Below are 24,799 nucleotides of genomic sequence, written 5' to 3' on the forward strand. Positions count from 1 at the left end.
AGAGAATCCTAAACTAGATTGAGCAATGGCCTGGCTCAGCCTAAGGCCGCTTCCTGTGCTCTTTCCTAATTCTGAGTGGCACATAAGGGTGGGACTGTTGACTCTGCAGTTTGTCACTCGGGCGCTCAAGGCCTTGTTGTCGCAGCAGCCCCTTCACCCCACAGAGGGTGCCATTTGTCACGCCTGTCACTTGCTTTCAAAGCAGATCTTTGTGGTCTTCTGCCGAGGGGAGTAACAAGGCGGTGCGCTGGCGGGTGGCAGGCAGGAGCCCATCCCGGGCATTTTGCTTCACCAGAAAGCCCTGTGGGGTAGGGACCCCAGGAAAGGGGGTGGGGAGACACCCACCAAGCCCCAGAACACTGCCCCATCCCACACTTGCACGATGATGCAAGGGTTCCTGGGGGGCACATGGTGCCTTCCCGGGGCCTCTCCGGTTTCACCCAGTTCTTACCCTAATGTGGGAAATGGGGCTCCAGGGTTTTGCTTTTGGGGTGTGTGTGCGTGGAAGCGTGTGTGAAGGAGGGAGGGGGGATTTGTCGCAGCAGGTCTGGCTCTGTGGCCGTCATTGGGCTGCCCAGGCTTCCATTCTGAGCTGATAGGCCTGCTGTTGCCTGGGCATTTTCCTTCGCAATCTGTTTGGGTTTGCTGCTGCTGTTTCCTTCTTTACTGTTGTGTTTTTATCTGTGTGGCTTCAGGCAGAAAGGCAATCAAAACGTTTCTGTATCTCTGACATTGGAATCCCTCCTATCCATACAGTGGCACACAAGCCAGGGATCCAGCTCTCTTTCCTCAGAACAACCCTGTGAGCTAGGTTAGGCTGAGAAAGAGTGTCTCATCCCATTGTTGAGCTGGGACCTAAGCCTGGCCTCCCTGGCCTCCCAACACTCCAAAAGAGGGCAAGGGATGCTCCTGGCCACCGGCAGGGCCTCCGCAGCAGAGGCAGTCAGCCGGCAGACTGAACAGCATCAGCAGAGCTCCGCTGCTGGACCAGGCCCAGAGCAGCTCCTGCCTCCAGCATTGGCCAGGCAGATGTCCCAGTGGGAAGCCCACAAGCAAGACTGGCTCCGAACATGGAAGGTCCACCTGAGGAAGGAAGGCGTCCAGGCTGATAGGCAGCTTCCTCTACCAGGACGTTACCTGGCCCTCTTTCCAAGCTCTCCAAGCCTTCAGCGCCTCTTCTGGCAGTGAGTGCCATAAGACAATGGTGTGTTGTGTGAAGGAAGGCTTTTTGCCCTGACTCAGCTGCCCCGCCGCAGTTTCATGGGGTGACCCCAGACTCCAGTGCTTGGCTGTTGGGATCCTTACAGAGGATGCGGGCCTCGTGCATGCCCCCCGCCCCCTTGGGTGGAGAGGGAGAGCGCGCGCAAGAGGGCGTCTTTGAGGCCCTTAAACCAGGGGTCGCGGCCACTGAGGGGCCCTGGGGAGCGATTCCAGGGACTGAGTCCGTGGGCGGGCCTGGAGGAGTCGAGTTAAACACCAAACACCCCCCCACAAAAAGAAGCCCGCCTTCCTCCTTCCCTCCCTGCCGCCCTCGCCTGTACAGCACCTGGCACGCACTCCTTTCTCAAACAGCGGATCCCCAAGGACACGCTTTCCCCCGTCCGGAAACGGTGAGGGGAAGGATCTCTGCACATGCCCCGAGGCACTGTCTTCTTGAGCCTGAAGGCTTAGGCGTGTGGTTCAAAAGCCGGCGGCCCGGCACGAGGGGGAGCCCCCGCAGGTCCTGGGCCAGAATGTGGTGTGTACGCGCGTGCATGCGTGTCAGTCGGTGGATGCGGAGGGAACCCGAAGTGTATCCGAGCCCCGCACACGAGGCAGGGAGGGAGGCGGAGAGGGGTCCAAGGCGCCCCTTCCCTGCGCGCCGCTGTGTGCAGTGCGCGTCCTGCCCGCGGGCGGCGAGAGACGGAGGCGGCGGCGGAGGAGGAGCCGCGGCCGGTTTTGCTGCTGCTCGCCTGGTCCTCCTCCTCTTCGGCGTCAGCGGAGGAGCCGACCGGAGGCAGGATCCAGCCCGAGAGACTCGGGCAGGTGAGAAGCGAACTGCGGCGGCGGCTGCGCGGGGCAGGGACCGGCGGAGCCCCGAGCGGCTGAGCTGCGGCCGGAGCGAGAGCTGGAGCTGCCTTCAGAGGGGGAAGGGGGGGAGGGGAGTTTGGCTCAGGCAGTGCCGGGGGAGGCGCAGCGAGGGGAGACTGCGAAGCGCGCGGTCGCGGCTGCTGCTGCAAGGCAGTCTGTCGGAAGGGGGACTGAGTTGGCCGCGGGCGCCCCCGGTGCGCCTGCCACGGACATCCCGCCTCCATCTGAAGGGCAGCAGCAGCAGCAGCCGGGGCAGGGGCTTCGAGGGGGAGGGCTCTGGTGACCCCCGCACCCCTGGTCGCTCGCCCAAGAGAGGCGGGTTGGCGCCTCGCGGGGTGAAGGGGGCCGAAGGGGTCGAGGAGGCGACAGCGAGGCATGAGAGCTCCGTGCAAGCTGCGCGCGTGTGCGCGAACCATTGCCGTGCTGGGACTCTGGCGCAGGGCTTTCCCTGCGTGGCGCCATCTGGCTCTGCCAAGCCTGGGGACATGGCGCCCCTGTAACAGCCAGCGGCCTCCGGGCCGACCAGGGTCTCAAGATAGTATGTATTTGAGGCCGGACCTCTTGACTTTGGCTGTGTGGTTCCTTCCTCTCTGCTTGCCGCTTGGCTGGCTGGCTTGAGCCCTCTGGCATGCCAAGGGGCTGCAGGCGCCCTCCGCCCTCCCCTTTGCCTGCCTCCCCGGCTGTGATTGGCCGCCGGAGGGCCGTGTGCGTGGTCTTGGTTGCTTTTCCCTGGCATCAGGTGGGCGGCTGTGAGCCTCTGGGAGAACGCCGCCCAGCTCCCTCTCTGTTGCGGGCCTGTGGAGTGAGCGCAAGGCATTGCAGGAGTGCAAGGAGACAGACAACGGAGAGGGTTAAAGATCAGTCATCCCCTCCCGCATACCATGGGGGGGGGAAGAAAGTGGCGCCAGCTGTCCCTCTTTTCTGTGGGGCGACTTACACACTCACCAACGCTCACAGGGGAGAGGCACACCCTGGCAGAGCTGCCCCAGTGGGCAAAAGGCAGGGGGAGTCGAGAGGTGCAAAGGACTTGTGGGACCACAAATCGGAGCTGCATCTTACAGCCACTGCCCTATTGCTGGCAAGGAGGCCTCCCCCCCCCCCATGCAAGAAGGATGGGCATCTTTGATCTCTTGGGCAGTGTGTGGGGCTGGCTTCTTTATTTGCTTCGTTCACATTCCCCCTTTCTGCCAGGATGGTTTGCAAGGCCTTTGGTCTGGACACTGTGGTAAGTCCAAAATACAGGGCTGTTTGTATCTGAGGAAGTCAACATTAGAGCTGTTTAAGTTGGTCATGGCCATTGATTTCAGTGGGACTACTCTGTGTAACACTTAGCTGGATCATGCAGCTTGTTGCACTCACATTATGCTTGGGCTTTGTCAAGTGCCTTGGCTCCCAGTCTGTTTCCAGGTTCAATTCAAAGTGTTCCTTTTGGCCTTGAAAGCTTTTCTCAGCTTAGGATCAGGATAGCTGTAGGGCCCAAAAGAAGGTCGGCAACAGAGGCCCATGTTCAGGTGCCCCGCTGCCACCAGAGGGGAAAAGGGCTACTTGGTGGTGGCACCCTGTCTGTTGAATGCTCTCCCCAGGGTGTCATTCTGGGGCCAGATAGGGACCTTCCCCCATTTTTTTCATTTCCTATGTTTTTAAATCCTCTGCCTGCCTCTTTTCTACCAATTTGTATGTTCTTAATTCCACAAGCGACTTTAGTGCTGCTATTTCACACTTGGATACAGTGTGTTTTATTGTATCTGTAACTTGTTATAATCCACCCCGTGAACCTGTTGAAGGGGAAAGGTCTCAATAAAGAAGACGGTACCATACCGAAGGAAAAAAGGAAAATGCAAGAGCCAGCTTGTCTTGGGCCATTGGTGGAGTCTCCTCAGCAGCTGGGAGCCTGACACTGCTTCCTCCTCCTCCTTACCTCCCTGGGGCATCCGAGCCAGTCAGGGTGTCTGTTTGCAATGCCCAGTTTCCAAGGGAAGAGGTTCTAGGCTCACCAAGCGTTGCCTTCTGGCTGGGCTCCAGGGACTGAAAGGCACTCTGTGCAAGCACAAAAGTGCCCTTGGCATTCTTACCCATCCTAGCCTATGTCTGACTCACGAGCAGAGATTTATTTATTTATTTATTTTTATTATTAAATTTATATCCCACAAGGAGCCCAGAGTGGCAAGCAAGCGACAGAACATTTAAACTTTTATAAAACATCTTTAAAATAAAGCATCTTTAAAAACATCTTAAACACAAAACATCTTGAAAAAATGTTTTTTAAAAAATCTTTAATAACAGTTACATCACAGACGCAGACTGGAATAAGGTCTCTATTTAAAAGGCTTGTTGAAAGAGGGTTTTTCAACAGGGGTTGAAAAGAGACCTCCATGCCTTTGCCTGAGCCTGAAGCACCATCTTCTCATAGGCTGAAAGCCAGTCTTAAGAACATAAGTAGACCCTGCTGGATCAGGCCAGTGGCCCATCTAGTCCAGCATCCTGTTCTCACAGTGGCCAACCAGGTGCCCGGGGGAAGCCCGCAAGCAGGACCCGAGTGCAAGAACACTCTCCCCTCCTGAGGCTTCCGGCAACTGGTTTTCAGAAGCATGCTGCCTCTGACTAGGGTGGCAGAGCACAGCCATCATGGCTAGTAGCCATTGATAGCCCTGTCCTCCATGAATTTGTCTAATCTTCTTTTAAAGCCATCCAAGCTGGTGGCCTTTACTGCATCTTGTGGGGGCAAATTCCATAGTTTAACTATGCGCTGAGTAAAGAAGTACTTCCTTTTGTCTGTCCTGAATCTTCCAACATTCAGCTTCTTTGAATGTCCACGAGTTCTAGTATCATGAGAGAGGGAGAAGAACTTTTCTCTATCCACTTTCTCAATGCCATGCATAATTTTATACACTTCTATCATGTCTCCTCTGACCCGCCTTTTCTCTAAACTAAAAAGCCCCAAATGCTGCAACCTTTCCTCATAAGGGAGTCGCTCCATCCCCTTGATCATTCTGGTTGCCCTCTTCTGAACCTTTTCCAACTCTATAATATCCTTTTTGAGATGAGGCGACCAGAACTGTCTCTGGCTAAGCTGGGCTGCTGTTCCTCCTGAGTCCTATACTGCTGCTGGCTGAGAGCCAGCTCCTGTTTTGCCACCCTCCTGCTGCCCAGTATCTGCCAGAGTGACTGACTCTTGTGGGTGGTACACTGGGTCCGAGTTGTTTGCCACACTCCCAGCCCTGTGACTCAGACAGCTTCTTGCTGAGGGCTGGCCTGGCCTTGGGCTGCATATTGTGTGCTGGGAGTGTGTGTGTGGTTCTGTGTTTACTCTGGGATTTAGATGCTCACATTGCGGAGCAGGAAGCCTCGCTGTCCCTGTTTCAGCCCCACCTTCCCTGGGGCAAGGCCTGCTCTGAGAGCTGGATGCCTCTGCAGGCCTGTGCTTGTTGCTAATCAGCCTCCTTCGGATCTGCTGGACTTTTGCCCGGCACTTGCAAAGCAGAGGGGCAGGCAGGCAAGCACAGGGGATGTCCAGCCAGCTCAGCAGTGGTCTCAGCTGTCCCCACCCCTGGGGACACTGTATACATGTCCTTTCCGATGGAGGGTGGGGGAGATTCCTGCAGTGAACAGAGTGCTTTACAGCTCCCATCCTATGGATGCTGTTCTCATCTTAGGTGAGATAGCAGAGATGGAGACGGAGTCAGAGGGTTTAGAACAGGGGTCACCAACCTTTTGGGGCGCATTGGCAAAGCAAAGACACTGTTGTGGCCACCACACGTATGACAAATTTCTTTTCCCCATCTGTAACACAAACACCCTTGAAATCACCCCGATGCCATCATTTGCTGTTGTTATGTGCCTTCAAGTTGATTACAACTCATGGCAACCCTAGGAATCAGCAACCTCCAATAGCATCTGTCATAAACCATCTTGTAAGTTCAGGTCTGTGGCTTCCTTTATGGAATCAATCCATCTCTTGTTTGGCCTTCCACTTTTTCTACTTCCTTCTGTTTTTCCCAGAATTATTGCCTTTTCTAGTGAATCGTCTTCTCATGGTGTGTCCAAAGTATGATACCCTCAATTTCATCATTTTAGGTTCTAGTGATAGTTCTGGTTTAATTTGTTCTAACACCCAATTATTTGTCTTTTTCACAGTCCATAGTATGCGCAAAGCTCTCCTCGAACACCACATTTCAAATGAGTTGATTTTTCTCATACCCCCTTTTTTCACTGTCCAACTTTCACATCCATACATAGAGATCGGGAATACCATGGTCTGAACGATCCTGACTTTAGTGTTCAGTGACACATCTTTGCATTTGAGGACCTTTTCTAGTTCTCTCACAGCTGCCTTCCCCAGTCCTAGCCTTCTTCTGATTTCTTGACTATTATCTCCATGTTGGTTAATGACTGTGCCGAGGTATTGATAATCCTTGACAAGTTCAATGTCCTCGTTGTCAACCTTAAAGTTACATAAATCTTCTGTTGTCATTACTTTAGTCTTCTTGACATTCAGCTGTAGTCCTGCTTTTGAGCTTTCCTCTTGAACTTTCATCAGCATTCGCTTCAAATCATTACTGGTTTCTGCTAGTAGTCTGGTATCGTCTGCATATCTTACATTATTGATATTTCTCCCTCCAGTTTTCACACTTCCTTCATTTTGGTCCAATCCCAGCATCAGTAGGTTTGAAAAAAGCCCTTTTGTAGGCTACAGGAGGGTTCTTTCAAGCCTGATTTCTAATTTCTGTTTTAAAACAATTGCGTTGGTGGCCAGGCCCAATTTAAAGTGCTGCTCACGTTGGTGTTTAAAGCCCTAAATGACTTAGGCCCCTGGGTGTTGAGATCAGCAGAGGGGGCTCTTTTGGTAGTTCTGCCACCCTCAGAAGTTCAGGGGACGGTGGCCCAGGAGAGGGCCTTCTCTGGGGTGGCCCCTGAGTTGTGGAACTCCCTCCCCACAGAGGTGCATCTGGCACCTTTGCTATACGGTTTTCGGCAAATGCTAAAGATGCATCTCTTTACCCTGACCTTCAGCTCCTGAGATGTATGTTTTCAGAACCCACCCTTTTCTTGTGATTGAAATGTGTTCTAATTCTTTTTAATATTGTATTTTAGATTTTGTAACCTGCCCTGGGACCTATTAATCAAGGGCGGATTATTTATTTATTTATTATTTGATTTATATCTCGCCCTTCCTCCCAGCAGGAGCCCAGGATGGCAAATAATACAGATTAATAAGAAGAAGAAGAAAAGTAATAATATCCCCCCCTCTCTGATTTTCCTTTGGGCTTATCAAAGTCTGCATAACAGTGTCATATAAACAATTAGAAACAGAACCTTAAGAAGCTGCTAGGATGGACCATCAGTCCGTCTAGCTCAGTAGTGCCTGCACTGACTGGCAATCGTTCTCTGGGATTTCCAAGCCCTGCTGGAGATGCCAGAGATGGAGTTGGGCCCTTCTGCTCTGCCACTGAGCTACAGCCCCTCCCAGACACAAACCTAGGAAGCCGCCGTATCCCCCGCCAACCTGTCCCAGAGCTCACTGCCCCCTGCGACTGATGGCCACTCTCCCAGGACGCCTATGGCCAATCCCCACTTCATATTTTGGGCTCAGGTAAGGGTACCTGGGTACAGAATGGGTGTGCCTCGCCTCACTTGAGAATGACTCACAAACAACCTGTCTGTGCTTAAATTACAGTTTTTCCTGGCAAAACCCTTGATTTCTTCATTGAGCAGAGCAGGGGATACGCTCACAGCCAGGCCTGCATCATTTCCCATGGGTTCCAGGTGCTTAGGGGCAGTAGACTGGTCCTGAGTGCGAAATGTAAAAGTCACAATCAGTTTATTTATATGCTGCATTTTTCACAAATGCATCTGTGCTCAGAGCTGTTCAGAAGACCAAAGCAGCTGTCAGCGAGAGGTTTTTCTAAGCCTTGTTAGTGAGATCCCTTAACAGGAGCACCAACTGTTCGGAAGTGGCTGTGTGCCTGAGTAGCTACAGCTGCCCAGAATCTCACTGAGAGGGAGGTTCAATCAATCTCCCCGCCTCCAGTTAGGGATCAGCCTGGAGAGGGGTGGGGGTGGTGAGCTGTCTCAGCCTGGGAAAGTTGTGGGTCATGGACCAGTGTCACATGGGGGGACCCATCCTACTCCAGGGTGTCTCATCTGCCCCGCAAGGATGGCCCCTGAGCCTGTGGAGCAGACCCCAGATGGAAGGGGGCTTCTCCAGCATCACTGTCCAGTTCCTGCCAGCCTCCACGATAAATTATATTCATACGTGACCGAGTGAGGTCAGGGGAAGGAAAGAAGGCATCCTAATTTCATTTCCAGAATAACAAACCCAGGACAGTCTGGGCCACGCTAAGTCAGGCATTCATAGAATTTATCATTCTCACTGTGGCTGGGGTCCAGCTAAAACAGAAGAATGGACAGGGGGCACTTTCTGAAGCCTGCCAGTCTCCAGTGGGTGAGGTGGTCACAGTGGGAATGTGGTGGATGTAATGGTTAGACTGTCAGACTTGGGAGAGACGGGCTGAAATTCTTGCTCACCCATGAGGCTGTTTGGGTAACACTGGGCCAGTCTCTCTCTCTCTGACGTGTACACGCACATACCCTAACTTGCCTCACAGGGTTGTTGTGAGGATAAAAATGAGGGGGGGACCTTTTCACTGCCTTGAGCTCCTTGGAGAAAGGGAGAATACAAACAAGCCAAACAACCTTGTCCTTTTCTGCACTTCCCCTGGTGCTGAGCCCTCATGAACTGGGGACCTTCCCAGGAAAAGGCACTTCCCTCAGTCCAATTCCCACTGGGGACCTGGGGAGAGAGCTCACCTCCCCTTTGGCAAGAAGTTCATAGCAGTGAGCGCTGCACCTGGGATGGGACTTTCCCTTCCCAAAAGGTACCATGGCCCTGGCACTGGCCAAATGAACTTTCTGGGAAATTGTGTACAAACTCTGCACCAGGGAAGGCCAAATTCTGTGCCTGGAACAAATCATGCAGATTTAACAAAAGCAGATTAATATATATTGCAGCTGACTTCCCATAGATCAGTCTTCCCCAGCATGGTGACCCCTGGGTTTTTTGGAGTTTAACTCCCACCCATCTCAGCCAGCAAAGATCCTTGCAAGGGGCCTCTTCACTATGGTCTGAATCTCTGATCCAGAAGAACAAGGTCAGTTGCTAAGCGCCAGTTTCCCCACATGAACATGCAACAGTGCATGCAACAAGTGAGAAGCAGATGCCGTTTGGTCTGAGGCGTTCAGGTGCAGGAAAGCTCTGGTGTTCTCTTTCCTGGGTCATGCAAAGGTCGTGTGCATTTGCAAAGAATTCTGACCTCCAGGCTTTTCTGCATACCAGAGATAAGAGGAACCCTGCAATGGTTTACATGGATGACTCCTCTGGGATAAAAAGGGGATGATCCACCAGCCCTTGATTTCACCAGGGCCTTCTTTGCCTCTCAGCCCCTTGTGGTTTCATCCCTTGGAGGTGTCAATAGACCAAATAATTGGGGAATTGTTAGAGTAGAGATGCTTTAAGCATGTGGAAGAAATGCACATGGGGAGCGGGACAGTAGGGTGGCAGGTTCAGCCATCGTCCTAAATACCAAAGTGCAAATGTTTAGGATGCCTGCACAGGGCCACTGATAACAGATCATTTGCCATTTATTTAAAATATTTATGACCCACCCTTCATCTCTGTGAGTAGTACCACCCAGTGGCAGGTACAATAAGTCATCATGTAAACAAGCCCCCTTTTGCTCTTGGTCCCACTCTTGGGTTCACTTGCACATGCACATCTGCACTTTTGGGCTCATTTGGGCAGACGTGCAAAAAGAGCAGAGCTGCAAACTGCAGAGCACCAATGGTGCTCTCGATGAGAAGGGGCACCCTCGTGGTGGCTGTAATTGTCGCAATGACTGGCAGACATAGTGCCGTGCTGTGTTGTGTGGGTGCATACAGGAGCAGCCATGTGTGTCCCCATCCTCTGCCCCCCCTGCACATCCAGGCTGTGCCATCCACGTGCGATCTCCAAGCTCCACCAGGATCTGCTGCACTTGGCAGTGGGCTGTCGGCCCAGTTGGCATCCTGCCTCCACACCTGTCAGCCCACTAGCAGCCCCAGAGGAAGGATGCCATTGAGGTGCCTGGTGCTTCACATCCCTGCCTAGCTAGTTCCAGGATGGGCATTCTGGCTGCCCTGATGTGACTGTGGAAAGAGAACTTGTCAAAAGGTGAATGCCCAGGGCAGAGGGGTGCCCCGCTTCTTCAAGGAGGCTGGCAGGCTGGCAGGATGAGCCGGGGACCAGTATACCCTCTCCTCCTGCCTGCCTGATTAGCAATCACAGGGCCTATTTGCTCACTAGTTGTCCTGAATATTAACGTGCACCCTCTACATTGGCAGCCAGGCAGCCCCGCATCACTTCTTTCTAATGCCAACATGTCCTTCTGAGAAGGTTCAGACAAGCAGGCAGAAGTAGTGAAGCCATGGAAGGGGGGGGCTGAGATTGCCAGGAGGACTACTGCAGTCACTGCCTCTTGGCTCGTTCCATTTTAAAGGTGTTCTGGGAGGTGGCCAATTGCACCTCTCTCCCATGCCTCTGATGTTTAAGAACATTCGCAGGGATGATCATATGGCCAGGAAAACCGCCCCGATGGCTTTGCCGCTGCCCCCTGTGCCGCCGGACCCATGATCTCTAGATTACAAGGGTGGGTTGCATGATTTCTGCTGTGCACCATGCACCTGCTGCTCCCTCCACATTTCCCCCACGGACCATTTGGAAATCGCTGAGGGTTTTGGAGGACTACTTCATGATTTTGTGTGTGTGTGCCTGTGGTAGCCACTGTCATGTGCTGCGATAGATGCTGCATGATTTTAATTGGATTTGTCTTGCTGCTTTTATTTCTGATATATTACAATGCAATAAAATTCCAGAAATAAAAGCAATTAAAATACAATTGAAATCAACGTGACTTTTTAATGTGATGAATGTGCCATCTCCTGTCTTCATCCACAAATCCACAGACATGCCGTAGACCACCAGTGGGCTGTGGACACCGTTTGGGAACCCTTTCCCAGGTTTTTCACATCCCTGCAAACCAGGCAATGTTCTCTTGCATTGGCAAGACAGTTGGGCAAGAGGGATGAAAGAGGCTGGCAGGAAAGGTCTGGGGTTTGCTAAGAGGGGTTCACCCAGGATGGAGCCCTTCCCCCCCACCTGCCCTCCACACATCTTCCCTATCATAGGTCTTGGGGGTGTCTTGGGATGCAAAGAGAATTCCATATTCTGCACTGAGGCAGAGGCTTCCCTTATTATATTTATATTTTATTTATTAATTAAACTTATATACCGCCCGACTAGCAATAGCTCTCTGGGCAGTGAACATCAAAAAATGCGATAAAATTACACAATCTAATAGAACAAAGTATATAAAAACTGTACAATCTAAGATCAGATACAACAATTTAAAATTAAATCAACTTAAATTAAAATGCCTCAGAGAAGAGGAAGGTTTTAACTTGGCACCGAAAAGATGATAATGTCGGCGCCAAGCGCACCTCCTCGGGGAGACTATTCCATAGTTCGGGGGCCACCACTGAGAAGGCCCTAGATCTTGTCACCACTCTCCGGGCCTCCCTATGGGTTGGGACCCAGAGGAGGGCCTTCGTAGTAGACCGTAGTGTACGGGCCGGTTCATAACGGGAGAGGCGTTCCGACAGATATCGTGGTCCCGCACCGTATAAGGCTTTATAGGCTTTATAGCCCCTTGAATGTGGGCTGCCTGCATAATCTGTTTCTTCAGAGAGGTCTCCTTTGCAAACTCTGTGTCTAATGCGCTGTTGCCTTCCAATCACAGGCGTGTGAGGGCAGGTCTCAGTGGCAGCAGCACACCGCTCCCTCCACATGCTCAGGGACACTCTCTCCAATTTGATTCATGTGATCCAGGACCCGACTCTGACAGCAAAATGGATTCATTTGACCTCCTCCGTCCAGGGCTAAGGTGCTGTCTGACGCCTGCCCCCTCTTTGGACTCAGTACGTGACGTGTGTCCTGAGCCTGCATGTGTGAAGAGAGCTACTGGGTAGGATGAGGTTGCTTCCCTGGGGTGGGGGCTGCCGATTTGTGTTCCCTCATTTGGAAAACTCCTTTGGTGTTTGAAGACCTTGAGCAGCTTCTTGGCAGTTTGCCAGGAGACGTGCCGGGAAGGATTTCTTCTCGGATGAGGCAGGTGCATTGGGGCTCAGCCAGTTACACTGGCCACTAGATGGGCACAGTGCGGTGCACAAATCCAGGGGGGGCAGTCATTCTGGGGGTTACGAGTCAGATCCCAGCAGCTCACGCCCACCGGTCCCTGCAGATTCAGGAGAGGTGCCTCCTCTGATCTGCCAGTTGCAGAAGGTCACAAGTTCACTTCCTGACAGCTTTTCTGTTGGAAGTGGGGCAAGAGCAACTCCTGTTATATTCTTTTGTTGATGTTCCAGAAGGGAACATAACAGGAATATAATAGGAGTTGCTCTGGCCCCACTTCCAACAGCTTGGAGAGAGATGAACTGTCCCAAGTCAGTGCAAGGGACACTTTCACGAGCAATCTGGTAAAGGAATCCCCTCAGCTGCACATTGCCTGGTCCCCTGATTTGAAGCTCAAACAGATTAATATAACATGGTGACATCAGGCTTGCCAGACAAAACGGGTTGGCGAGGTGGGCTCTTCAGCTTCAGCTTCCGTGCTGTGCATTTGAGTTGTTACCTGAAAAAAAAGGAAAATGCACTCAAATAAGAAGAAGAAGAAGGAAAGAGTTTTTCACATCTTCGTCCTTATTAGTGTTTGCGAAGCAGGGATCTGCCTGCCGGTGTTGCCATCCCAACATAACCCCACATTTCATGATGCCCAGCTGGTGGAGCTGCTGTTCTGCCCAACCTATCGCTAAGCATTTTGCCCATTTAGTTAGAGTAAGTTTGTGCAGGGCTGCCTCACCCTCTGGCAGGGACATCACTTTTTAACAGGAAGTGACCTGTGATGAATGGATGCATGGGGGGGGGCTATTTTCCTGTGCCTACAACATGTAGGAGGTGGTGCGATCCTGCTTGCTGCCTCATGTGCGCAAGGCACAAGGCTCACGCGTACATCCGTCACAAATGATGGTATGGGTACAGTTTGCAAAATGGAAGCCATATCCGCCGGTAAAGCAGCCCCACGTTTTCCACATCTTCACTTCTGGCAAAGGAGCTTGTTTGTGCAATAGCTCAAGGCTTGTCATAAGGACCCTGCTTGTTTACTGCTTGCTGTTATCTCCCTGCCATCCACCCCCTAATTGCAGGGCCAGGTTTGTGCTTCTCCCCAGTTTTGTTTGTCTGGCTTTGTTTGTCAGGGATTATTTGGCCCAAGGACTGAAGAGGAATGGGAAAGGATTGCATTTGCTTCTCTCTCTCTGCTGTGGTCTTCCAGGGTGTGGGTTGGGCAATTGGTGGAGCTGGCCAGGTGTGGATCTGAACCTCCAGCGTTGGGGACACCCAAAAAGATTGCTGGTGCCTGTGAGAAGGTGATAAGGATAAGGCTGTCAGTGGCTACGAGCCACCGTGACTGCATTCTACTTCCCCTGTCGGAGGCGGCATGTGTCTGGATGCCAGATGTTGGGGATCACAAGAGGGGAGATGTCCGCAGTTGTGCTCAGGTTCCACTTGTGGACTTCGGAGAGCAGAGCCCTGGACTAGATGCGCTTCCTCTGGCCTGATCCGGCAGACAGGCGGCTCATCTTATGTCCCTTAGTGTGTTTGGGGCTGTTCGTAGTAGGGAAATGCAGTCTGCACCTGCTCAGAGACACTCTTCCCCAGTTACTTCACCTTCATGGGCTTCTTTCTGGCTTTCTCAAGAGAAGGGGATGGGAAGCTGTGGGGGGTGTCCTCCACCCATCATCCCTGAAAAACTTCCTGACTGTTAGAGCCATACGACAATGGGAACCAACTAGTTAGAGAGGTGGTGGGCTCTCCGACACTGGAGGCTTTCAAGAGGCAGCTGGACAGCCATCTGTCGGGAATGCTTTGCTTTGGATTCCTGCATTGAGCAGGGGGTTGGACTGGATGGCCTTCTAGGCTCCTTCCAACTCTACTATTCTATGATTCTATGATCACACAGGGGCACTGGAGTCCAACATCATCCGGAGGGCCACAGATGCTCCCCATGTGTGCTGAAGAGGTTCTAAGGTTGTATGTGGGGAGGGGGATGACTAGCTGGTTTAAGCCCTTGGGGAAGCCCCCCCCCCCAGTCTGGGGCGTGCTTCTGGTCTTCCTGACCCTCCTTCTTCCCTCCTCTCTTCAGGTGCGTCCCTGGAGTAGCTGCTGCTGCTCGAGACAGGGGCCAATGTGGGGGTTCCTGCTGCTGCTGTGCCTGCCCTCTCTGGGCTCCAGGACGCCTCTCAGCACCAACCAGTCCTTGGCCCTCACTGAGGACAAAGCCGGCCATGGGCTCCAGGGCCCCAGCACCAGCTCCCCGGCCCTGCCAGTGACCCCCACCCTGCTGTCCACCCTCAGCGGAGCCCCTGCCCTGTCCCTCAACCTGGGGCCAAATTTCCAGATCAAGGGATGGAATCAGGGTGAGGGGGCCCCAGGGGGAGCCAGTGCCAAGTCTGGGCTGCCTCCCACCCAGCCGGCTGCCCCCACCCACTCCCAAGCCCCAGACAGCCACTTCTGGGCAGAGGCCTTGGGAGGATCTGGTGGGCTGGCCAGCGACCCTGCTGGTGACCTTCCCTCCAAGCCTGGAGGGTGGGTAGGGAATGGCTCCTCAGCGCCCACTGACCCCGACCTCCTGGGTCCTGCCCCAGCTCCTCAGCGCCCACTCACGCTCTGGCCCAGGCCCAGGGAGAAGGGGCTGGCAGTGCCCACTGCGGAGGACAGCAAAGAGCTTGAATTCAAGCCTGACACTGATTTGGCGGCTGGCCTTGGCAAGAAGGGGGGCCTGGCGCCCAACGGCAGCAGCAGCACCGGCCAGCGGTACCCGCTCCTCCCTGGCCTCAGCGCTGGGATCCCAGAGATTGCCAGTGAGTCAGATGCTCCTGGTGAGTATGCGTTGCATGGGGGGGGGGCTGGTGCCCCTTGGGACCGGCAGGTTGCAGGGAGACCAATGGCCTGTGTTGGGATGACTGCTTTAAATGTTTTTCAGGATGCTTTGTTTTAAGATGTTTTAAAGTCTTTTGTTTTTAAGACATTTTGGAGTGTTTTTAGTGTTTTTGTTTGTTGCCCTGGTCTCTCTCTGGGAGGAAGGGCGGGATATAGTTTTAATAAACAAACAAGCTGTCCTGCCCAGAGTGCGAGACACGAGACGGAGGCGAAACTGGAATTAATTCTTATTTTATTAGAGTAACGGTTACATCAACAGCAGTGCGCTTCATAGACCTGACTATGCTAACTCACTACTGGCCCTAGCTAAGCTACCTAGGCATTCTCTGCAGCGTGTGGAGCAAGTTGACTCAGCAACCCAGTCAGGGTGCTGCCGCCTTAAATAGGGAAGGTCTTTGCCCGTAATCTCTGACTCCTGCGAAGAACCACCTTCTGACAGTCCCGCTTCTCGCGTCGTCTCGCACGGGGCACGAGGCAGCGAGCCTCCGGCTGCTCATCTGACAGTAAAGTCTCTCTAGGTGCCGGCTCAACCTCGGGGGGCGGGGAGCAGGTTGGCGGGGAAGCTGTTGAAGTGCCAGGTGGGGAATCCCGGGGTGTGTGTGGAGTTGGCACGCGCGCAAGATCGCCTCCCAACGGCTCTGTTGGAGTGCTTGCAGTTGGAGCGGGCGCCGCGTCGACGGGAGGGCTGACAGTGGGAACTTGCTGGTTGTCAGCATCTGCCCCTCAATGTCCTCAAAAGCCTCGCCCTCCTCTGACATCTCTCCCTGGTCCACCTGGGGGAACTGGGGCTCAACACAAACAACCAGTAGGTGGAGCCAGCGCCAACTCCCTCCAGTTTTGGCCCCACCATCCTCCTCCTTCCTGCTAAAGAAGGTAAGGAAGAGCAGGAAGCTGGCAGGCAGGACCACCACCAGGCAGGTAGGCAGTTGGGGGACAGGCTTAGGACAGTGGGTGGGGCAGTGCCCCACTGTGCACCCAAATGGACTGGCCTCCGCCATTGTTGCATAAATGGAAGATCCTGAGCCAGCTGTGGAGCGAGGCCTGCAAGGGGGCTGTGGATCACTTTGGGGGTGAAAGGGGTGCTGAGGGCAACCCTGGCCGCAAAGGGCAATATCCTGCTCTTGTGGCAGACCAGAGCTGCCACAAGGTGCCGCAGCTGCACTCTGCGCTGGCGTTTCTGCTTTTCATCTCTAGGCACTCCCCACCCACCTGATGCTGAGGACACACTCCAGGGGTGGCTCTCTCCATCAGACTCCCCTTGTGGGCTTCCCCTGGAAACATCTGGCTGGCCTTTGCTGGAAACAGCAGGCTGGGCTGGATGGAGGGTTGGTCTGACCCAGCAAGACCCATTTGGAGAAGAAGAGCATCAGAAGAGCCAGGCTGCAGGGTCAGGCCAAAAGGGGCCCATCTAGTCCAGCATCCTCTTCTCACTGTGGCCAGCTGGATGCCCCAATGGAAGCTCAAAAGCAAGCAGGACCTCAGTGCGACAGCAGCGCTCTCCCCCACTGAAATCCCTAGCAACTGGCATTGTGGCTAGTAGCCACGGCAGTATGTTTGGATTTTAAAAGGAGGGTATTGGCCCCAATACCGAGGAGAGGTGACCAGGAGTCTTGTGGGGAGAGGGTGTAGGATGTGGGCCTGCGCAGGTCAAGAGGAGGAAAGCACTGGTGGCCAGGTCGGAGGGAGGGGTTGGAAGGAGCTGCCAACTGTCTTTGCAAATTTCAGAAGATCTGAAGCAGGAGAGGAACTGCCCACCCACCCTGTCAAATAGGCCGGAGCGAGCCGTGTACGGGGTCAGTGGCAGCTCAAATACATTTAGGGGCTCCCCATGAAGCCGGGGGCAATCCCCCCCCACATGCATGCTAGCATTCTCTTTTCCCTCCCCAGGCACCCCCCAGGGCACCTGCCCTGGTGAAGCTGGCCAGAAGGAAGGCCTCTTGGCAACTGGCGTGGGGCAGGTCGGGGTGGTCGCTAGAAGTAGAGCGCAGCGCCTCTCCTTCCCAGGGAGGATGGGCAGGTGTCTGGTGGGGTGAATCTTGCTCTAGGTGTCTTGCTGTCTCAAGCCGAGGGGCTCAGGACACACGAAAGGAAGGACTTCTCCACAGAGTGGCAGCGCATAGTTAAACTATGGTACTCACTCCCACAAGCGGCAGTGTCGGCCACCAACTTGGAGGGCTTTAAAAGAGTAAGCAGATTCATGGAGGAGAAGGCTGTCATTGGCTACTAGCCATGGTGGCTGTGTTCTCCCTCCACAGAGGCCATGTGCTTCCGAATGCCAGTGGCTGGGAACTGCAGGAGAGGAGTGTGCTCTTGCACTCGGGTCATGCATATGGACTTCTCCTGGGCACCTGGCTGGCCACTGTGAGAACAGGATTCTCGGCTAGATGGGCCCCCACTGGCCTGAGCTCTTCTGAAGTTCTTTATCTCAAGGGGGCAGCCCCATGGAGAAGCCCCTTTCAGCTTCCCGATTCTCTCTGCCCAGGTCTGTTTGGATCCACGCTGTCCCCAGAGATGTGGGAACCGCCAGAGCGGAACATCACCAGCAGCACCCGGGAGCAGCCTGGAGACCCCCGCCCAACCCCCGAGTGGGGCTCGGAGCAAGGTGAGGAGAGAGCCGGCCTGCAGTGGGGCCTCCTTCTGTACATGGAGGCAGCAGCAGGAGGGGAGGGGATTTGATCTGGGCCTGTTCCCAAGAGGTTCACCTGAGCTGCAGGCTGCATGGGACTAGAGGAGGGGTTGGGCCCTCAGAGGAGCCAGCTTGCCTGTGGCCAGGAATGCAGCCGGACAAGGGCTGGGCCAGGCCAGCCAGGAGGTTGTGCAAGGGGTGTGTGCGCATGTGGTCTCTCTTCCCCACTGCAATGCCATAAAGGGGCCACTGAGTAGGCCATGCCCAGGCATGTTCCACACTGGGCTGAAGGCAGCTGAGAGACACACCCCTCTCCAGCGGGGCTCCTTTTTGAGGGAGGGGTCCTGAGGATGTTAAGGCTGCTTGAGAATAGCATTTCTTGGCTTCCACTCCCACTCATGGCCATTCAGTCTCCAACAGGGGTGGGGTGGGGATGGATTCCCCCCCCCCAAACTATGTTTGGAAATGACAGTCGAGCTGTCCAAGAGCTGAGGTGAGCATGAGAGATCAGAGCAAATGCATCCCAGGCCCCTTTTGGGGTCACTCCTAGGGAAGCGCATTCCGCTGGAGTTGCCAAGTTTGGAATTGGTGCAGCGTGATCGCAGGATGCTATAGGATGTCGCCCTGTTTCTGCCCTTGGTAGAGATGCAGGTGTGCTTTGAGGGGCAGCTAACAGGGATCTCATGAAGGAATTCTGCGCTACCTCCAGAGAAGAGATGTTTGTATAACCCCAGAGCTCTGCCCCCCCCCGGAACTTAAAGAGACGCATCAAGGATTGTATCACCTGTTATCTTGGCTTGCTTGCTTGCTTCTCATTCCCCACAGTGCCCCCAGCCCATCTTCTGAGCACCAGAAGCACCACCTGTCCTGCCCAGCAATAGCTGGGGCTCAAGGGAAGCAGGTGGCAGCAGTGGAAGAAGCACCCACTGGCTGAACAGAGCCAAATCCGGCAAGGCCCTGGACAAGACGTGGAGGCAGGGACTTGCTGGAGCTCTCTTACCCAAGGGGAGCTGTTGTCTCAGCAAGGTGGAGAGGCCTTCTGAGGGCTGGCTGGTCGGATCCTGCCATTGCTCCCACCCCATCCAGGGAGCACCTATGCTCTCAGAGGGCTAGTGCCCTACTCTGCGGCCCTTGGCTCCTACGGGGTGGCTGTGCTAGGAACGTAAGACGAGCCTCTGCAGCTGGATCAGACCAAAGGCCTTTATCTTGTCCAGCACTGTTTCCCACAGTGGACACTGACAAGATGCCCAAGAAAAATGAGCTCATTTGGGAAGCTCCAGAGGGCTGGAGCTGAAGGACAAGCACAGAAAACAATCGTATCAGCTGCGTTTTCAAAAGCAAGCCTGATTTAGCCCTGCGACAGCACTGATCATCCGCAATCAGCTGGAAGCAGATTTAGAATTAGGCTCCAGACGGTGCTTCAGAGAGTGCTGTTCCCCCCATTATGATTCTTAAGCAGGATGCCCGGCAGCGCACGACTGGAGCCGACCAGTGGCCATTTCTCCAAGTGGTTACAGCTGCCCTGGGGCGCATGTTAAAGGGCCCAATACTACTGCTGTTACTAAAACTACTCTTTTCAACATATGTGATGCTTCCCAAAGAAAGCCAGTGTGGTGTAGTGGTTAGGGTGTTGGACCACGACCTGGGAGACCAGGGTTCGAATCCGCACACAGCCATGAAGCTCCCTGGGTGACCTTGGGCCAGTCACTGCCTCTCAGCCTCAGAGGAAGGCAATGGTAAGCCCCCTCTGAATACTGTTTACCATGAAAACCCTCTTCATAGGGTCGCCATGGAATCAACTTGAAGGCAATCCATTTCCATTTTTTGATGCTTCCCAAAACCAAAGGGCTGCTTGAAGCAGCTCCCAGTCAGATAATTACTACATGGCAAGTCATGGCCTGGCTCCACACCATGGATGGCACACTGAGCTCTGAGGGCTGGGTGTGGTCGATGCATTCCACGTGCCACTTCCATGGATGGTGACATCACCAGACACTGCTGGGCAACCTCAGAATGCAAACTCTGTTTGAGAATCTGGCTTTTACCTCAAGCAGCAGCAGCAGCGGCAGCAGCAGCAGCAGTGAGAGATGGATGCCACTAGCAAGCCTCACAACATCCCTCCGGTGATGGCACTCTATGCTGAGAAGCACAACATTTTCCAGCTCATGCAGAGCTTGATGGAAGCTCTCCTTGTGTACCAGCCTGAGGATCCCATTGACTTCATGATTGCACACCTGATGAAAAACAATGACGAGGTGCCCAGGATCTTTGTGCTGGGGCCACCAGCCTCTGGGAAGACAACCATTGCCCGCTGGATCTGCAAGCACCTGAGTGCTACTTACCTTTGCCCCCAGGAGCTTGTGCAAAGCATGTTGCTCAGGAGGGCCAGGGAGGCCATGGCCTCTGAGTCAGAAGATGAGAAGATCCCCAATGAGCTGTGGGTTGCCCTCCTGGAGGAGCGCCTGAACGACATGGACTGTGTCAAGCTGGGGTGGGTGTTGGATGGATTTCCTGAGACAAGGAAGCAGGCCCTTTTGCTGCAGTCTGTGGGCATTGCCCCCCGTCACGTGGTGGTCCTCTACGCGCCGGACACCGTGTTGGTGGAGAGGAACCTTGGCAAACTACTGGACCCACTCACCCTAGAAGTGTACCACACCACCTTTGACTGGCCAATAGACTTCACTGTCCAAAAGCGCTTGGTGAGGCCAGAAGGCATCTCTGAGCAAGCCACGGCCAAGCGCCTCCTTGAAAGTCATCGCAACATCCCTGGCATCATCCAGACTTACCAGGAGAGCCACAAGGCTATCAATGCTGACCAGCCGTGTGTGGATGTCTTTGCCCAAGCCTTGAATTTCGTGCTGAGCTGTCCTTGCTCAGACGCCCCCTTCACCCCTCGAGTCTTGCTCCTGGGCCCTCCCGGCTGTGGCAAAAACTTGCAGGCAGCTCTCTTGGCCCAGAAATATGGGATAGTCAACGTCTTCTTTGGGGACTTGCTGCGGGAGAAGGTGGCTGCAAACACAGCAGTGGGTGACCTCATCAAGCCTTTCTTTGAGAGTGGCTACCCAGTGAGTGACAGCATCGCCCTGAGCGTCCTCAAGAACCGGCTGGCCCAGAAGGATTGCCTGACCTATGGCTGGGTGCTCCATGGCTTCCCTCATGATGTAGACCAAGCGGACCTTTTCAAGCACATGGGCTTTGAGCCCAACCGGGTCTTCTTCCTCAACTTGCCCACCGAGGTGGCCATGCAGCGCATCTCCCAACGTGCCACAGACCCTGTCTCGGGAGAGAGGTACCACACCATCTTCAAGCCGCCAACAGAGGAGGAGGTGCACCGACGCCTGCGCCGCAACCCCAAAGACGCACCTCGCAAAGTGGAAACAAAGGCAGATTTCTACAGCCGCCAAGTGACCGGCCTGGAGGAGTATTATGAGGATGGCATCTTCCTGAATGCTGACCAAGACCCCTACACCATCTTCGAGTACATTGAGAGCTGCCTGGTCAAGCCACTGCCCGTCATGAGAGCCTGAGCCACAAGGGATGACGGTGGCCCTGCAACACCACGCATGGGCCGTGAGGCTGCTTCCCCCAACAGAACAATGCTAAAGGAGGCTGGGGGGAGAGAGGCCGGGGAAGGGGGAAGAGGTCAGGATAGGTGTAGAGTTAGAGAATAAGAGTATTTTGGCTTCATCATGGACGTTGTTTTTGCTTCCTTTAAATGTGTGCCTTCTTGGGCTCTGGGGTCCCCTCACATGGGAGCAAATGTCTTGTAGCTGCACCCTCTGAGGCCCTCATCTGAGTAGATGCAGGCTGGCTGTGCTTACTCAGTGGCGAGAGGGAGATGCTTTGCATATCTTCAGAAACATGGTCCCCTTTAGGGCTCCTTTCCTTGGCCTAGGGCTGAGACCCACTGTGGAAAAGGAGGGCTGGGACACCCCAAACTGCCAGGCCAGCAGCTCCCAGTGCCACCCACAACTTCTCCTTTCCCAGTGCTGGGCAGCTGCCTGGTTTGTTGCCCCATAGCCTCCCCCCGTCCCCATTCCACAACACCTTCAGAAAAGGGCAACCAAAATGATCAAGGGGACAAAGCGACTCCCCTGTGAGGAAACATTGCAGCATTTGGGGCCTTTTTGTTTAGAGAAAAGGTGAGTCAGGGACAACATGAGAGAAGGGTGAAAAATTATGCACGGCATGGAGAAAGCGGATGGAGAAAGCTTTTTTCCTTCTTTCATTGACACTGGAACTCGTGGACATCCAATGAAGCTGAATGTTGGAAGATTCAGGACAGACAAAAGGAAGGACTCTTTCACACAGCACGTAGCTGACCTATGGAATTCCCTCCCACAATTGGCAGTGATGGCCACCAACTTGGATGGCCTTAAAGGGGACTAGACCAACTCATGGCTGAAAAGGCTGTCAGTGGCTACTAGCCACAATGTTGCTGTTGTGCTCAGGCCACTGGGGCATGTTGGCCACTGTAAGGACGGGATGCTGGACCAGATGGGCCCCCTTTGGCCTGATCCAGCTTGTTCTGGGCTCCTCTTGTGTTCAGGGAGGCGTCACACTCCACACTCCTCAGAATGAGAAGGCTGCTGGAAGCAGGAAAGGCTGTGGGTAGATTGGGTTGGACTGGGGGCCCCTTGGCTGTCGTGGGTGTCCAGATGGGATGGGGGCACTCATCCAACCTATTCCCACCTGTGTTGCTGTTGCACACCAGGATGGAGAGAGGCAGGAATGGTAGGGCAGCAAGGCTGGCGCCGTGGCAGATCAAAGGGTCTCCTCTTCATAGGGCTTATTTGGGCAAGTGTGAGATAAGTTGGGTATGGCGAAAGCCACCCAGATTTTTGAACAGCCGCCAGAGTTTTTGGATCAGGTGTGGAAAGTGATGGGAATTGCAGTAACAGATCTGAATTCTGGAGTCACCACCGCACACCCACCCTCTGATTGACATCTCGCACAATGCCACTAACCCAAGAGTAGGCAAAGGGGCAGCTCCATCTCTTGCCATGCCAGCCCCTGTTGACCTAACCTCATAAGAACATAAGAACATAAGAAGAGCCTGCTGGATCAGGCCAGTGGCCCATCTAGTCCAGCATCCTGTTCTCACAGTGGCCAACCAGGTGCCTGGGGGAAGCCCGCAAGCAGGACCCGAGTGCAAGAACACTCTCCCCTCCTGAGGCTTCCGGCAACTGGTTTTCAGAAGCATGCTGCCTCTGACTAGGGTGGCAGAGCACAGCCATCATGGCTAGTAGCCATTGATAGCCCTGTCCTCCATGAATTAGTCTAATCTTCTTTTAAAGCCGTCCAAGCTGGTGGCCATTACTGCATCTTGTGGGAGCAAATTCCATAGTTTAACTATGCGCTGAGTAAAGAAGTACTTCCTTTTGTCTGTCCTGAATCTTCCAACATTCAGCTTCTTTGAATGTCCACGAGTTCTAGTATCATGAGAGAGGGAGAAGAACTTTTCTCTATCCACTTTCTCAATGCCATGCATAATTTTATACACTTCTATCATGTCTCCTCTGACCCGCCTTTTCTCTAAACTAAAAAGCCCCAGATGCTGCAACCTTTCCTCGTAAGGGAGTCGCTCCATCCCCTTGATCATTCTGGTTGCCCTCTTCTGAACCTTTTCCAACTCTAGAATATCCTTTTTGAGATGAGGCGACCAGAACTGTACACAGTATTCCAAATGCGGCCGCACCATAGATTTATACAACGGCATTATGATATCAGCTGTTTTATTTTCAATACCTTTCCTAATTATCCCTAGCATGGAATTTGCCTTTTTCACAGCTGCCGCACACTGGGTCGACATTTTCATTGTGCTGTCCACTACAACCCCGAGGTCTCTCTCCTGGTCGGTCACCGCCAGTTCAGACCCCATGAGCGTATATGTGAAATTAAGATTTTTTGCTCCAATATGCATAATTTTACACTTGTTTATATTGAATTGCATTTGCCATTTTTCTGCCCATTCACTCAGTTTGGAGAGGTCTTTTTGGAGCTCTTCGCAATCCCTTTTTGTTTTAACAACCCTGAACAATTTAGTGTCATCAGCAAACTTGGCCACTTCACTGCTCACTCCTAATTCTAGGTCATTAATGAACAAGTTGAAAAGTACAGGTCCCAATACCGATCCTTGAGGGACTCCACTTTCTACAGCCCTCCATTGGGAGAACTGTCTGTTTATTCCTACTCTCTGCTTTCTGCTTGTTAACCAATTTCTTATCCACAAGAGGACCTCTCCTCTTATTCCATGACTGCTAAGCTTCCTCAGAAGCCTTTGGTGAGGTACCTTGTCAAACACTTTTTGAAAGTCTAAGTACACTATGTCCACTGGATCACCTCTATCTATATGCTTGTTGACACTCTCAAAGAATTCTAATAGATTACTGAGACAGGACTTTCCTTTGCAGAAGCCATGCTGGCTCTGCTTCAGCAAGGCTTGTTCTTCTATGTGCTTAATTAATCTAGCTTTAATTATACTTTCTACCAGTTTTCCAGGGACAGAAGTTAAGCCAACTGGCCTGTAATTTCCGGGATCCCCTCTGGATCCCTTTTTGAAGATTGGCGTTACATTTGCCACTTTCCAGTCCTCAGGCACGGAGGAGGACCTGAGGGACAAGTTACATATTTTAGTTAGCAGATCAGCAATTTCACATTTGAGTTCTTTGAGAACTCTCGGGTGGATGCCATCCGGGCCCGGTGATTTGTCAGTTTTTATATTGTCCATTAAGCTTAGAACTTCCTCTCTCGTTACCACTATTTGTCTCAGTTCCTCAGAATCCCTTCCTGCAAATGTTAGTTCAGGTTCAGGGATCTGCCCTATATCTTCCACTGTGAAGACAGATGCAAAGAATTCATTTAGCTTCTCTGCAATCTCCTTATTGTTCTTTAGTACACCTTTGACTCCCTTATCATCCAAAGGTCCAATCGTCTCCCTAGATGGTCTCCTGCTTTGAATGTATTTATAGAATTTTTTGTTGTTGGTTTTTATGTTCTTAGCAATGTGCTCCTCA

At 53.2% G+C, this 24,799-nt stretch overlaps 2 protein-coding genes across 3 annotated transcripts in view; both read left to right on the top strand.

Moving 5' to 3' along the window:
* The first annotated feature begins 903 nt into the window (after positions 1-903).
* Positions 904-24,799, top strand: part of PRRT4 (proline rich transmembrane protein 4) — a 31,207-nt gene continuing 7,311 nt past the window's right edge. The window contains exons 1-4 of the mRNA XM_061640253.1: positions 904-1,184; positions 1,875-2,025; positions 14,361-15,096; positions 17,640-17,759. Coding sequence (XP_061496237.1) covers positions 904-1,184; positions 1,875-2,025; positions 14,361-15,096; positions 17,640-17,759 — 1,288 coding nt within the window. The remainder of the gene's footprint in view (positions 1,185-1,874; positions 2,026-14,360; positions 15,097-17,639; positions 17,760-24,799) is intronic.
* LOC133363245 (adenylate kinase 8-like) lies at positions 19,871-21,444 on the top strand. Of its 2 annotated transcripts, XM_061582631.1 has the most exons (2): positions 19,871-19,954; positions 20,090-21,444. In XM_061582631.1, the coding sequence occupies exons 1-2, from the start codon at positions 19,871-19,873 to the stop codon at positions 21,308-21,310; spliced, it is 1,305 nt and encodes a 434-aa protein (XP_061438615.1). In that variant the 3' UTR covers positions 21,311-21,444. The 2 variants fall into 2 exon arrangements, with proteins under 2 accessions (XP_061438615.1, XP_061438614.1); XM_061582630.1 differs by having other exon boundaries at positions 19,871-21,444.

The sequence above is a fragment of the Rhineura floridana genome, chromosome 8 (assembly GCF_030035675.1).
Source record: "Rhineura floridana isolate rRhiFlo1 chromosome 8, rRhiFlo1.hap2, whole genome shotgun sequence".
Taxonomy (NCBI): domain Eukaryota; kingdom Metazoa; phylum Chordata; class Lepidosauria; order Squamata; family Rhineuridae; genus Rhineura; species Rhineura floridana.